The sequence below is a fragment of the Pelophylax lessonae genome (genome assembly GCF_965119305.1).
Source record: "Pelophylax lessonae genome assembly, chromosome: 8".
NCBI classification, from domain to species: Eukaryota; Metazoa; Chordata; class Amphibia; order Anura; family Ranidae; genus Pelophylax; species Pelophylax lessonae.
This window is the reverse complement of record NC_138775.1, coordinates 39014745-39031350: the sequence shown is the minus strand read 5'-3', so window position 1 is coordinate 39031350 and position 16606 is coordinate 39014745. Positions and strand designations below refer to the sequence as shown.

Sequence of the window (16606 nt, the reverse complement as noted above, 5' to 3'; positions counted from 1 at the left end):
AGTCACAAAATTTTTGCTATGTTTACCGATAAGCTCAAATGGAGGCAGCCCTTCGTAAGGGATCGTGAAAAACTTTCTGCGAGATGCCTCACCACCAAATGCACCTGATAGGTGTTATCTGTTGGAAAGCTTTGCCTGAAGGGCACCACTGCAAGTTATGGTTTTGTTTAATTGATACCCATAGCCGGGAAGAACGGTCTCTCAGCCCTCTCTATCGGGTTATTCTTGAGTTAATCTTTGGTATTTTTCAAGAGACTTTTTTTTTTCTGCACTTCCGGAGATATCTTGTTCATTTATGGCGCTTTTCCACTGCATGGAACAGAACGGTTCGGCTCGCTTTTGTGCTTTTCCACTGCTGGTACCGCATGGTACGGTGTAGGAACGGTTCGGTACAGTACGGCGGTGCTTTTCCACTGCATGAAACTGAACGGTACGGCTCTCAAGTACTTACTAGGCTTAAGCAGGTACTTTAGGAGTATGAGATACAATGCATCTCACTTGCCACATTGCATAAGATCTTATCAGTAGTCACATTACGGACATACCTCTGATTACCTGGAATGTTAGGGGACTACATGATCCTTTAAAGAGGGTGATGGCGAGTACAGTCCTCTGTAAGAACCATCCTGCAATAATAAGCCTTCAAGAGAACCATCTCACACCAGAGACTCTGTGTAAAGTACTCCAGGGGCCCAAAAGATATATCATGCATACTTCATACTCCAGAGGGGTGTGTGTCCTTGTACACAAATCTCTGGATTTTCAAAAACTAGCTGCAATATCTGATCTGGAGGGGCGATAGTTATTTTTATATTGTAAATTGTGCTCTTTAATATGTATAATAGCTGTGGTATACATACCGCCACCCTTTTCCATTTCAATGCTGCGGGACCTGCTGGTCTTCTCTTTAGATAAGCCTGATATTCCAATCTTTGTGCTAGGTAATTTATTAATGTCCTAAATCCTGCCCTAGCCAGACAGCCCCCCCCCCCAAAAAAATTTAGGATCCTCACAACGAAGCAGCCCGCTGCTACAATTTATGGAATAGGTAAAATGGGTGGATGAATGGAGAGAAAAGTACCCTGTAACTGTCCAATTCTCCTGTTATTCTTAGGCCTCTTTCACACGGAGCGGACCGTATTTCGATCCGCTCTGGCACTTTTTTTTTTTTACGGACATGGATAACACTTGTGTCATCAGGTCCGTATGTCCGCATATCATCCCACCCGTTTGCGGATGACATACAGACATAATGTCTATGGGATTGCGGATTGTCAGCGGATGACACCACTGACATCCGATTTTGCGTCCTTTCCGTTTTTTAAAACGGAAGAAAAATAGGGTTCTTTTCCGTTCCAAAAAACGGAACAGAACTGAAAGGACGCAAATCGGATGTCAGCGGATAGTCATCCGCTGACATCCGCAATCCCATTGACATGCATGGAATGGGGTGATATACGAACGCCCGTGTGAAAGAGGCCTAAGACATATGGGTTACTGACCCATATAGAGCTTTGTCTCGGGTCAGCTTGATCGATTGGGCTGGTTTTCAAAATTCTGTACGGTCCTAGAGGGGTGTCTGACCACTCGCCTTTAGTATGCTGGATTACAGCTAGACCTATCCTGACCCTTACTAGAACTCCGTGGCGTCTAAACACTTTTTAGCTGAAATGAATACCTAAGAGCACTGGGATTGGACAAAACATGGTTAGTTTCTTTGAGGATAACGCACTCTATACTGATAACCTGCTGAAATGGAACGCTTATAAATGCTATATACGTGGAGTCTTCATAACCGCAGTTAAAAGTATAAAGACAGAATCTAAAAAAGCATGAAAGACTTAGCATGTCCAGGAAAGGGAGAGGGTGTATATTTCACAACCCACAGACGAGGCCCAGTCAGCTTGGTTCGCTGCACAGGATGAAAAAACAAAAAATTAACTCCAAAGCCGAAAAAAAAAAGAGTTTTTTTTTCAAGGTAACCTTTTATGAAGAGGAGGAACAGACTGGTCCTCTGCTTTCAAAAATAGTTAATGTATGCCCAGTGGCTCCGGTGATTGGTGCACTAAAACTTCCTACAGGGGGCTATGCCAATTCCCTAGAAACAGTTATGGCAGAACTAGTAAAATTCTACTCCGATCTCTATGCCTCTAAGGTCTCCTATACCCAAGAGACCCTATCAAGTTATTTACAGTCTATCAATATGCCCACCCTGTCAGATGCTCACAGACCAAGTCTGGATTCTCCTATTATATTAGAGGAGATCCGGGAGACGACCAGCTCTTTTTACAACTCCAAAGCATCTGGGGACGATGGGCTGCCAATGGAGGTATTCCAACAACACACTGATTTCCTTTGACCTAAGCTCTTGAAAGTATTCAAAGAGGCCCATGAGCATGTACAGTTACCGCCTTCCATGAACAGGGCTAGTATTATTTTGCTTTTGAAGCCTGATAAGCAAGTTACGGAGCCTAATTCATATAGACCTATTTCCTTGTTACAAGCGGACATAAAAATTTTGGCTCGGAGGCTTAACAAAGTAATTTCTGATATCGTTCATGCAGACCAAGCTGGCTTCATGCCTAACAAATCCACTGCTTTCAACCTCAAACGACTTTATATAAATATGCAAACACCAGCTGATAACGGAGGGGCGAAAGCGCTTTTGTAGCTGGACGCAAACAAAGCCTTTGATAGCCTGGAGTGGTGTTATTTGTGGGCAGTGCTGAAAAGATTTGGTTTCAGGGAACAATTTATTGCATGGGTCTGTTTATTGTATCATAATCCCTAGGCTGCTATCAGGGAGGCTGACAGGACCTCACAGGTATTTTCACTGGGTAGGGGTACTAGGCAAGGGTGCCCTCTTTGCCCTTGCAATAGAACCCCTGGCGGCTAAAATTAGGACCAGCTCTCTGGTTGAGGGCTTTAAATATGGTGCACTCCATGAAAAGATCATGTTGTATGCAGACGACATGCTGCTTTTGATGGAAAACACAGGCCCCTCTTTGCAAGCTGTAATGGACATAGTCACTGAATTTGGTATTTATTCAGGCTTGACTATTAACTGGACCAAGTCAGCCCTGTTGCCGCTGGATGGAGCTCTTGACCCCCAGTTATCTTCGTTCTGCCCAGTGCCTATAGTGGGACAGTTCAGATATTTGGGATTCATAGTCTCGGCTGAGATTGTGAACTATTGCTGTTTGAACATATTTCCCCTACTGTCACGGTTTAGGGATAAGGTGAAATTGTGTTCCAAACTATTGGTGTCAGTGGTGGGTAGAGCTAATTTAGCAAAACCAATTTTAATGTCCCAGTGTAAGATTCTGGTACCTCTGGTACCCTTATTTTCCACTTTTCTTTCAAATATGCGTCCCACCTTTCTAATTAGGTGGTACGCATACACCTTTAAGACGGATGACGTCATCGCCGAGCACCGCAGAGCGGCTATTTCAACCACTGGCGTTCTCTCTCACATCGTTCGTTCAACCTGCCGTGTGTCCACATGCTTACAAGCTTACCTTGCTACCGGAACCTCCAGCTATTCCCTTTTACTTGGAAACAGACCGGAACCTCGCTACCGATCCCTGTGTCTCTCGCTACTGGATCACTCCCTTACTACTGGACCCTGCTACTACTAACTTTACTAGTGATAAGTACCCCACAGGGGAATCCTCCATAACCTTACTTACACTATCTACCTCTGCACATAAGGACTGTTACTATCTATGCATACTAATTCTATCATCTGCACTGTTACATAGATTGCTAGCTCTTGAGTCTACTACCATCTATCCTTGCACTGGGTTAGTCTATCCTGTATTTGTCATCTGCTGTCCTTACCACCTGTTACCATACTCGATTACTAACCTATCTGCATTCTACCTAATACCATCTGAACAATTCTATCAAGTGCTTGCCATCTCTGTCACTGTTCACACCTGTCCCTTCAGCACATCATCTTCATACTGTTATATACATCCTATCACTCCAGGAACATCTTATTGAGTGTGTATATCTGTATGCTGAAGCTGACAAGCCCACAGTGATGAGTCTGGAGAGTTGGATCTGGTTATTCAACACATCTCTACATGACTACTGAGTGGAGATTCTGCAGCTGCAAATCCAGCCTACTACAAAAACGCAGGAGCGTTACACCCAGCTGCTCTATTTCCTCCATAATACACCTGTGGTTGTACCCCTTAAAATATTTTGAGTGGTAAATTCCATATTGCGCTCCCTACTATGGAAATCGGGTCAGGCTGGAGCAACTCCAGGGGTCTAAGGATACTGGGGGGCCTAGCTTTCCCAAACCCCTGGCTGTACTATCTGGCAGCCCAGCTGCAGCAGCTGCTAAACGGCATGAATGATGTATCGGCCGAGGGGGAAACACACACTGATTCCACATTAGCTGTGGCGTTACACTGTGTAGAAGCTCAGACTCTCCCGAAAGCCCTTGAGGTCCAGCTCTTCTTAAAGTCCAATAAAAGGTACCTCACGTATATGCTACTACATAAGATTTGGTTCAAAGCAAAACAACTACAAAGAGTGTCAGGATTTACTAGTTACAGCCCCATCTGGAATAACAATACGTACCCGGAACTGGCAAAGCTGCAGTGTGCAGCCCGGTGGCTAACATATGATGTTACTCAACTCCGTCATATTTTAAGCAATGGCAGGTTGCTCCCATTTGCCCAGATGCAAGCCAGAGTTGGATTGTCAAACAAAATGTACTTCCCCTACCTTCAATCGCAGCACGCCATTAAAGCGCAGGCATCCTTAGAGCAGGCCGTATTATCTCTCACTCCTCTTTTCAATATTAGGGAAACAATCCACATCCACTAAAGGATTTATCTCCAGGTGCTATGCAATGCTGCTGCCAGAGTACCTGGAGAATTTTCCCAACATAGCTATGGAAAAATGGGTGGAGGATGTGGGTGGTAAAGATGGGGATCAGTGGTCAGAGCCCCTGGAATCTGTCCACAGCTGTAACCCAAAGAATGTCTCAACTATATACTGTATATTATTGCGGGTTCATCAAACCCCACTTAAATTGTTTACTCTTGGACTCCGCTCAGACCCATTGTGTACGAGATGCAAGGGCGCTAAGGGGGACCTGATACATCTCCCATGGCGGCGCCCAAAGTTGCACCGCGTTTGGACTGGCATAGTAAACACCATTTAACAATACTTTTTAAGTAACTGTCTCTCTTGACCCCAAACCTTTCTTATTGGGTATACCGGATGATGTTATAACGGACATATATGTCAGAGAGGCGGTGTCCAGATCACTGTTCCAACTTTGAAAGCTGATCTTGCAACATTGGACTTCAGAGATGTGGTTAGACAACATTGGATTAACTTGATATATCAGCATAGAGGCAGCCCGATCCGGTTCAATAAGATCTGGGGATGCTGGCTAACTACCCCTGGCTTGGCTCCTTTGGACCCAATTCTTGATAGGCTATTAACCTAAAATGGGAACTCAACTGCTCATTGTGTCCTCACCCTTGGAGTGAGTTTATTTTAAAGTACTGGAGAAGAGATATGATGAGAATGTCTTCTTAAACCATACCTAGGGATGCATACACTGTGAGATATAATGACTAATGACATGACATCTCAGGTTCAATTGGTTTTATAAACCTGCTTTGCCTTTGTACAAGAAGTATTGTATAATGTAATACTTCGGAATGTGCATTGTTATTGTACTGTCAAAAGTTGTTAATAAACTTTATTCTGATTTAAAAAAAAAAATCTGTCCATTATGATTTGCCCACAGCTCTGCTATAACATGAAATGTATTTCTTTTCAGAACAATATGATCCCAGCTGGTTTGACCTGGGAAGAGATGCTGCACCCATTGTACCAAAAATATAAAAACTACATCACGTGGGGAGACCAGGATTTGTTGAACATTATTTTCTCCTTCAATCCAGGTAGGACTTGTCTAATAAGAAAAAAAGTTAGACTTTGATCTCAGATGTTAACTTAAAGCTTTGACCTAGGCCAGCCTTTCTCAACCCTTTTACCCTACAGTAAACCTTGAAATAATTATTGTTTGTAGGCAGGCGCAGTGTGTATTCTTCACTGCATGTGGCGCTCGATCACAGCAACTTGGTTTCTGTATGATTTCCTTGGTTACAAGGAGGCAGTTATCTGATTTGACGTTGATACCCCTTGTGATTCTGGCAGCCATCTTGGATCAGGCAAAGTCTATTTAAGACTCTGGCTCCCAAGTTTGGCACTTTTTTTGCGAGTGGCTAGTGTAAAGAAACCCAATCTGTTAGGGTCAGTACCAGAGATAGGGACAGGTTCCAGAGGAAGTTCCAGTCCACACCCAGAAGGCAATGCTTCCTGGAAGGTAGGCGTAGTCCCTGCACTGTTAACTGGATAGGAGGAGTGGCGGGGGCAGCATACAGAGGAACCAATCTCCTCCATTTTCCCTTCTGCAGCTACAGGAGGAAAAAGGAGGACAGTGATTTCTCTACATGCTGCCCCCACCGCCCCTCCTATCCAGGTGTACAAGGGGGCCGCACAGGCCCCCTGGAGCATGGGGCCCAGTGCAAACCGTGTAGTTACGCCCCTGCCTTAAAGCGGAAGACAAGTCAAAACCTAAAGCCTCGTACACACGCAACGAATTTCCGCCGACCGGTCGTCCGTCTTTTGTCCAGAGTGGTGTCTGTTGGTTGGAATGTGCTCTAGACCAGTGGTCCTCAACCCTGGCCTACAGGGCCCACTAACAGGCCAGATTTTCAAGATAACTGAAATACATCCCAGGTGATATCATTTGCTGCTCAGTGATTGCAGTACTCTAGTCTACATCTCCCCAAGGTAATACCTAAAATCTGGCCTGTTAGTGGGCCCTGTAGGCCAGGGTTGAGGACCACTGCTCTAGACTACACACAAATTTTCCTGCACGACAGAATTCTACTTCAGAAGTGATGTCATGTGTTGGATTGCTTTCTTTGTGTTCTTTCATCTCTGACCATGCCTAGTCTTGCTCATAAGATTTTTCCCCATCGAAATCTGTACTAATGAGACGAAAATCGGACATGTTTTGACGGTCGACAAAAATTATATAGCCCGCACTCCAGGATTTTTTCGGCCGAAAAGTCAGAGTCGGTTGTCGGAAGCATCATACTAACAATCCGAAAATCGGCAGATCGGTCGTCAGACGAAATTTCCCGGCCGAATTTCTACTCATGTGTACGGGGCTTAAGTTTAAAACTACTCTGACTGCCATTCTAAGCCTATTTTATCTACTCTGTAAAAAAAAAGATGCCATTACTTAAATATTTTGAATTTGCTCGCGTCCAGTCACATAACCGGCTTCAGTGTAGAGGAGGGGCAGGCAACAATGGATGCCCCATAGTAAGCCTATGGGTGACATAATTGCCCAGGCTCTGCAGCCGTTGTCCGTGATCTCTGCTCTTCACTTAAGCCGGAGCTCCAAAGATCATGTGACTGGACTGGAGCGACTTTTGAATAGGTATGTATAGGCATCTTTCCTTTTACAAGGTAAATAGAATAGAATGGGGGTGGGAGTAGATTTAAGCTTAGTTAGGTTTTGACGTGCCTTCCACTTTAATGCATTCTATGAATAGTGTAAAAAAAAAAAACCTTCTGTGTTTGGCTCCCTTTCCAGCTCCCCTTAAACTTAGCTGAGCCCAATCTCAACCCAGTGCTGTGCCCGAGAGCAGCAGCTCTCTCCTCTCTCTCTCCTTAGTGGACATGGAGGCATCAGGGGGAGCCACTGGCTCCTGCGGTTGTCAATCACAGCCTGTGAGGGATCAGGGGGTGGGGCTGAGCTGTGCTTTGTGTGTCAATAGACACAGAGCCCGTCTCAGGATTTAGCCCGCACGAGTGCCCTTATAGCAAGCAGCTTGATGTGGGGGCACTCGGTGGGGAGGGCGGGGAGAAAGCAAGGAGTGCCAGTGGGGGACCCCAGAAGAGAAGAATCAGGGCTGCCCCGTGCAAAACCACTGCACAGAGCAGATATGTATGACATATTTATTATTTGAAAAATAAAACCTTTTCCTCTACAGTCACTTTATCTTATCCCAGCAAGTCTGATAACATACCTTTCTGTTAATGATTGAGTGCGAGTTCACTTTAATGAATATGTACTCTATGATAAAAAAATAAAGATTAACTATGAAGAGCGGCTGCAATCGCTCGATTTATTCTCCCTGGAGAAGAGACGTCTGAGGGGGGACATGATAGCAATTTATAAATATCTTAATGGGGATCTCAGCTTAGAAAAAAAGCTGTTCATTCGAAGGGATTGCATGAGGACTCGAGGACATACAATGCGATTAGAGGAGAAGCGTTTTAACCTCAGGCAACGAGGAGGGTTCTTTACTGTTAGGGCTTCAAGATTGTGGAATTCTCTACCACAAGAGGTGGTTTCTGCGGGTAGTATGGTGGCTTTCAAAAGACTCTTAGACTTACATCTCAAGGATCAGGACATTAAGGGCTATGTGAGATGATTACAGCCACACACACCTACACAGGTTGAACTGGGTGGACTATTGTCTTTATTCAACCTCACCTACTATGTAACTATGTAACAGTTGTTCCTCTTCCGGGTTCGGCGGCTCCGGCGCTGTGATTGGCCGGAGCCGCGATGACGTCACTCCCGCGCATGCGCGCGGGAGTCTTTTTCCGGCAAGCTCCCGGCATGGAAAGCTGAAGGTCCGCTGGACCTTCAGAGCGCCTGCGCCGCTCGCGTGAGCGGCTGCATGCAAAGCAAATATCTCCTAAACCGTGCCGGTTTAGGAGATATTAATTGTACCTACAGGTAAGCCTTATTATAGGCTTACCTGTAGTTAAAAGTGTCAAAAAGCGGTATACTACCGCTTTAAGGAATCCATATGTAGAAAAAAAATTTCAGGAAATGTGATCTGATAGGAAATGTATTGATCGTGACACAGATCTGAGAGCGCAGCAAGAGAAAGGAAAGATGAAAGGTTATTTTTGCAGACTTTCTTGACTTATGAGGATAAAAGCTAAACTGTTTTAACTCCAGGATACTTGCAAAATGTCACCATTGCAGCTGTTCAGTATGCATATGAGAAAGCTTCTTGTTGCCAAAGGAAAAAGAGCCCAGTTAACCACTTGACCTCCGGAAGATTTACCCCCTTCATGACCAGGTTACTTCTTGCAGGACGGCACTGCGTTACTTTAACTGACAATTGCGCGGTCATGCAAAAATGTACCCAAATAATTTTTTTTTTTTCCCACAAATAGAGCTTTCTTTTGGTGGTGTTTGATCACCACTGCGTTTTTTTTTTTTTTTTTTTTTTTTCATATTATGCGCTATAAACAAACAAAAAAACCCGACCATTTTGAAACCAAAAACAATATTTTTTACTTTCTGCTATAAAACATACCCAGTAAAAAATTTAATTTCTTCATAAATATGGGCCAATATGTATTCTGCTACATATTTTTGATAAAAAAATCCCAATTATTGTATATTAATTGATTTACGCCCGTTGTTTTCCAAACTGTGGCCCATGAGCCAAATGTGGCCCTTTATTTGTCTTTATCTGGCCCTTGAGACAATATTCCTTCCACTGGCACCAATGATGGGACACCTTTCATCCCACTAAAACAAAGGATGGGGCATCGTTTACTCCCACTGGCCACAGTCCAGCCCCCCTTAAGCCAAAAGGACATAAAACTTGCCCTTTATTTAAAAGGGTTGGAGACTCCTGGTTTACACAAACATTATAGCCTCTACAAACTATATTATAATATTCATGGAATTTTTATTTATTTTTATTACTAGTAATGGCGGCGGGCAGAGACTTGTAGTGGGACTGCGATATTGCGGCTGACAATCCGACACTAACTGCCAATTTTGACACTTTGCAGGAACCAGTGACACTAATATAGTGATCAGTGCTAAAAAATATGCACTGTCACTATACTAATGACACTGGTGGGAAGGGGTAAAAATTTTGAGCGATCAAAGGGTTAACTGTGTGCCTAGCCGGTGTTTATGTGTACTGTGTTTACTAGGGGAAGTGATGGATTTTAGTCCCTGCTTTGCAGAAATACAAAATCCATCCCTCACCCCCCGTCACAATGGAACTCTGCCTTGTCTAGAGCTTAGAACTTTATTCAGAGTCCCTGCGCGATGATTAGCGGGTGACAGCAGACATTGAGTGCCCAGCACCCGCAGTTAGGCTTCTGCTGTAAATAATCACAGCAGAAACAGTGTGTACGCGCCCCCTGCAGGCAGAAGTGCAGGATCGCGTATATATACTTGATCAAGCACAGAGCTGCCCCGCTGTACTAGTAAAACTCAGCAAGTGGTTAAGCAGAAATGTGCCATTGAAAAAGCTGTGACGCCATTGCTCCTGCACTGGCTGGGACCTGTAGGAGAAATCAGAGAGGCAGCTACATCACATCCACTCTCTGAACAAAAGAGGAAATGCCAACTACAGTTCCCATGAATGCATGGGAATAGCTTCTGTGAATGGGCAGGAATACAGTGTGAGGTCATGGTGGGTGGGGCAGACCTTAAGTCTCCTGGCCTGTCCCTCAACACATCAAAGGGAACCCAGGGTCCTGCCCACTAGATGGAGCAGCAGTGTGATGATATCCTGCTTGCTCTAAGGGCTAGTTCACACCACAAAAATGTCCTCCAGATCCGCTCCAGATGCGTTTCTGCGTGCACCTTTTTGACACGTTTTTGATGCATGCCGGTGTGTTTTTAATGCATTTCTGGATGCATTCCAGATGCTTTTTTTTTCTTGTTTTTTCTTGTTTTTTTCTTCCACTGTACTGGGCTCCAGTGCATTTTTGGTGTGTTTTATGATGCATTCCAGTGCTTTTTTTATGCGTTTGACTGTACAGTACATTCCACTGCAGGCAAAATGCAGCATGATGTTTTTTTTTTTTTTCTGGAACTGGAATGCACTGGAACTGAGCACGTGGTGTGAATTACGGCATTGAAAACCAGATATCCTACTTTCCTCCCATTTTTTGATGAAGGAAAAAAACGCACTGGACTGCATTTGGTATAAACTGGCCCTAACACAGGACTACGGAGGGGAAGCTACAAGACCGGTGGTCAGTGGAATAGTAGGGATCTCTGCCACCGGTCTTATAAATGGGAAATCAGGATCAATGGAAAAAGGAAGGAACACAATGAGGGTCATGAGTGGCTGCCTTTAAAGTCCCATACATTTTTTTTCTTGTTTTTTTCCCATTATACTTGGAGATGTGGAGCCACAACCTATTGAGTCCTGTCTCATAAACTCTTTTCTTTGGACAAAGGAAGGAACACCGCTCACTAACCCAGTGCATGAATATGTGCATGTGTGGCCTCAGCCAGTGCCTCTCCAGCCTGTGCTTGGATGGCCTTAGCGATACACGGAGCCTTGGCTCCAGCCGTGATGTCATCCCACCCCCTGCCGTGTACAACACATTTTGTTTTTAAAAGCTTTTATTTATTTTTTATATCTATAAAGATATTATATTATATTATGTTTTTGCAATACATTTGACAGTACCTTTTCTGTTGATTGCCTTAAAAGTCCCACAATTGAGGGTTTAATGATTGTGTATATCCATACCTCCAAACTTTTTGAGATGGGAACAAGGGACACCTACTAGCAAAAGTATATAGGCCTAGGACACACCTTCTGCCACGCCCCCAGTAAACGATCACCTTGCAAAACAACCCACTCCGTTTAAAATAGAAATTAAAGTCAAAACATTTTTGTATAGGTAAAAAAAAACGTAATAAATACCCTTTTCCCTTGTTTATAAGTGATCTCATTCCCTCTTTTCTCAGCTGCATAAGAGCTGGGGGGAGGAGAAGCAACAGCATATTGAGCTTCCCAGTAAATGGCTCTGCAGCGTGGGCATGTCAGGACAAGTCTGAGGATAGAATACTGTGTTCCCAGCATAGCTAGAGAACTGACCACACTGTGCTCTCCTATTTATTGTGGTCAGTTTTAAATAGGAAAGCAGAGGGACTAGCAGGAACATCAGTGATTTCCCACAAAGAAAGCAATACAAAGAGAACAGGATACCTTTTCATACAAGTACATGGTACAGCAGGCACATACCAGGAGTTTGAAGTATTGGGGTAACAAACGCTTTAAATGAGAATTATTAAAAAAAAAAAAAAAATGATTAGGTAAACCAACAAGTGCTTTTTTTACTACTACTACTATTTCTTTATATTGGCTTTTGAAATGTACAAATGCAGCAATTTAGACCTTGGGTGAAAGGTTTAGCACTGGGAAACTCTTTTTGAAGGATAAAAAGTGCTTTTTATATACAACTATACAGATCAGACTAAAATGAGGGACAAATGAGGAGGAAAGAGGGACTTTGTTTCAAATCAGGGACAGTCCCTCGAATTCAGGGACAGTCTCTCGAAATCAGGGACAGTTGGGAGCTATGGTATATCCAGGGGATGATAGCAACTGCTAAGCTGTCTACTTGATCTAGTATTGTAAAAAGATTGGAACGTGCATGGTGACCCTAAGGCTCCATGTACACGGGACGCTGGAAATGGCCGTTTAGGAGCAGTTGGGCGTTTTTTTCAGAAGCCCCTGAACCCATCTACATTTTATCTTATCTGTCCATGTACACCAGGTCGTTTACAGTCATTTGCAGGCAGTTGCGTTCAGGGACTGTTTTTAGAACGCAATTATTTGCGTTCGAACGTGTGTTTCCCGGCGTTTCAAACGCACAAACTCGTCCGAACGCGTCTAAACGCGTCCGACCGCGTCTGAACGCGATGACCCGCGTTTAGCGTTCGCGTTTTTCCATTTCAAAGGGGAATAATTTTTTTGACCTCTAGGAACGCTTCTAAACGCAAACGCCCGCAAACGCTGCTAAACGCCTGCTAAACGCGGGTACAAACGCGACTTAACGGACGTTTCAAACGTCCTAAAAATTCCAGCATTCAAAGGGACTTTTAACAACGTCCCGTGTACATGGAGCCTAAGACTGCCTTTCTATGTCTGTGTAGATAGCACTTGCCTTATGTTTTCATCCCATTAATATTTATTTCTGTTCCAGAAAACCTGTATGTATTCCCTTGTCAGTGGAATTATAGGCCAGATCACTGCATGTATGGCAGCAATTGTAAGTCTGCCGAAGAAGACGGTGTATCCATTCTTCATGGCAACCGAGGGGTATACCATGATGACAAACAGCCAGCATTCAGAGCCTTCTATGAAGTGTTACGAGATGTAAGTATTGCTTTAAATGTTTCCAATCGGTGAATGGGTTGCCAAAAATCCACTAGCCTACAGCTCCAAATTTCTTCCCATCCTGTTTTTATCAATTAATAGGGGCGGCTGCCCAGAGTCAGTGAGGACGTGGCTCATTTTGGCGGGGGGGGGGGGGGTAGTGAGTGTAGCACCCTGATAGGTAGGTGCTAGTGAGAAAGTATAGTTTTGGGCTCTGTCTGCTTACCAGAGGGGCTGCAGGTAAATCTATATTGAGAGCAGTATCTGTTAGTAAGGTCTGCTCATTGTTGTGCACTAAAAATTATGTGATGAAACACAATAAACATAGAATAAATACTGGGAGATAAATAAACAAATTGCCTTTCATAAAAAAATTTGTAAATAAATCGATAATAAAATTATTTACAGTGATAAGTGCTAAGACTATGTGATGAGAATAATGAAAATGATGGTGGGCAATAAATCGGTGCTGAAAGTTCAGTGAATATATTCCTTTCATGAAAGATCCATCATAGTGAATGACGTGCTAAAGTTCAAAACAAATATCAATAAGACACGGGGCCACTCCCTAACACTAGAGGAAAGGCGGTTTAACCTTAAAATACTTAGGGGGTTCTTCACTGTCAGAGCAGTAAGGATGTGGAATTCTCTTCCACAAGCAGTGGTATCAGCAGGGAGCATTGATAATTTCAAAAAAATATTAGATGGGCACCTTAAAGACCACAACATACAGGGGTATACAATGTACGGTTAACAGCAAACACACACACACATCATAGGTTGAACTGGATGGACTGATGTCTTTTTTCAACCTCACAAACTATGTAAAATAGTGGTGAACACTCAGTGGTGTAAACCGTGAGAATAATTTCCAACACCGGATGATTAAGCAAGAATCACTCTTCTGGGGGCACTGCACCCTTACCTTACTGCTGTAAGGAAACACCATGAAGTAAATCCACTGATGGTACTAGGGTAGATCCTGAATCTGATGGGGGGAATCCTGTTGTCCCCAATTCAGACAGACAAACATAGAAGGACAAGAGGCTCCATATAGTGTAGTATATTTTAAAATTTTTTTTATTGAATACAGTATAGAGAACTCACATTCAAGTAGAGTAAGAACAGCAAACACAGCGATTGGTTTATCCTCCAAACACAAACAACTAGCTGCACTTGCGGGTTCGCCTATCGTCTACGTCCCGACGCGTATCGTCGCGGTCACGTGACTTCCACAGGGCATCAATTTTGCACTGAATATATATTCACAATTTTTTTAGGGTACGTATTGTCTTTAAGTATTGGATTTATAGTTCATTTTTTGACTATTTGATTTATATACACCTTTAAATTATTTTCAGTATCTCTGAAGGTCTGAATACGGTTTTTGATCAGCGCAGCTCCACATTTATATCCTTATTCCATTGTACAGTTTTGGGAAAACTGACAAGACAGCTGTAGCTATCATTTGGTTTATATTGCTCTATCAGATGGGCAGGGGTCTCACTTTTCTTATCTAAGAATACAGCCACACATCACTGTTCACCAGCGAGGTCAAACACCCTAGTTCTGGGTCAGTGCAATGTGGTGTTGGGGGGGGGGGGGGGGGGGCTTAGTATACCATCAGGGGCTGGAGGCTTTTTTTGCAATATAGAATTCTTTGGGGTTCCCCATGAAGCCACATTTGAGGTGCCTGCATTTATCTCATCTCATGTCGGTTAAAGCAGTTTTAAAGCCAAAACCAAAATGTTACTATATTGTAGCTTACCAATCCCTAAAGTGTTACTAAACCCACAACAGTAAAATCAGTCTGTATATACAGTAAAGCATGCTTGTTATGATCACTGTGTAACCTAAGGAGTTAATCCTCTACTCAGTGATGGCAAACCTTGGCACTCCAGATGTTTTGGAACTACATTTTCCATGATGCTCCTCCACTCTGCAGTGTAGGTGAGCATCATGGGAAATGTAGTTCCAAAACATCTGGGGTGCCAAGGTTTGCCATCCCTGCGTCTACATTGTGTAAAAGCAATGTTTGATCCCGTCGTCCTCCCCTTTTTCTACAGTCCCCAATACAGCCTCTGCACATGCTCAGTGTGTATTACTGGGAAGTTTTTTTTTTTTGGGGGGGGTGCATGTGATTGGCATAGGGCCAATTAGCACTGTCCAGACAGAGAGGGTCAGGGGTCCTGAAGCCTTATAGGACAATCAAAGGAGAATGAAAACTCCTCCTACAAGGTTTAACCAGACACTGATAGAAGAAGTCACAAGACTGCTATATACTGCTGATGAGAAAATGTATTTAGCAGTTTATATTTACTAAAATAATTGCATTTCCATGTTCAGTGTACTGTGGGAGACCAGATATAGTGAATGCAGGCTCCTGGGTTTAATAACATGGTAGTATACTCTGCTTATTAACTTTTACCTACAGGTAACCCTCAAATAAGGCTTACCTGTAGGTAAAATTAATATCTCCTAAACCTGCATGGTTTAGGACAGTCATGTCCAAAGTCCGGCCCGCGGGCCAGTTGCGGCCCGTCCTTTAGTTTTATACGGCCCCCTGAGACACTGCTGACTTTTGTCAAAGAATTTCTCACTGAGACTCCTCACATCCCTCCCCGATGCCGATGAGATGGCTCGGGGGCGGGGCCTCTGGCCTCCCTCGGCAGCTCGGCTGCTCCCGAGTTCCGCCGAGTCTCGCTCCCCCCCCCCCCCCCCCCCACTTGGCCTTATCTGCCCGGCGCCGCCCACGACTGCGCAGGAGTGCAGAATTAATTTGAAAAATAGGAGCTGACCGAGGAGATGTCACTTCTACAATCCTACTGCCTGTGTGTGTATATGTATGTATGTATGGAGCTGACCAAGGAGCTGTCGCATCTACAATCCTACTGCCTGTTTCTGTAAGTGTGATTTTATTCATAAAGTACCAATGCTTATTATTTCCTATATATATATATATATATATATATATATATATATATATAATGTGTGTGTATATATATTATATATAATATGTGTGTGTGTTTGTGTATATATGTATGTATGTATGTATAATATGTGTGTGTGTGTATATATATATATATATATTGTAACAGGAAGTCAGCTAAATCTGGGAATGTAGTCACAGGAAGGAGATACATTTCCAGCTGACTTAGAAAGTCCATTAATTAATTTAGGGTGTTGGCTACAGAGCTAGCCAGCAGGAAGTTGAAAGGCCTTCAGCTGTTCAGAATGAGGAGATCAAGGCCTCTATAATTTGTCCAGAGAAAATCTATTGAGTGCTGCCTCCTGTCGCCGTGTAGGCTGGGAGAGGAGGACAGACATACGTGTACCTCCCGAAGCTGGTGGGCATGGGAGAAGGACTGCTGCCGCCTGTCGCC

The 16606-nt window shown here is 43.7% G+C and overlaps 1 protein-coding gene across 1 annotated transcript in view; it reads left to right on the top strand.

Moving 5' to 3' along the window:
- GXYLT2 (glucoside xylosyltransferase 2) overlaps nt 1-16606 on the top strand; it is an 89235-nt gene that overhangs the window by 60278 nt on the left and 12351 nt on the right. The window contains exons 5-6 of the mRNA XM_082266436.1: nt 5813-5936; nt 13051-13223. Coding sequence (XP_082122562.1) covers nt 5813-5936; nt 13051-13223 — 297 coding nt within the window. The remainder of the gene's footprint in view (nt 1-5812; nt 5937-13050; nt 13224-16606) is intronic.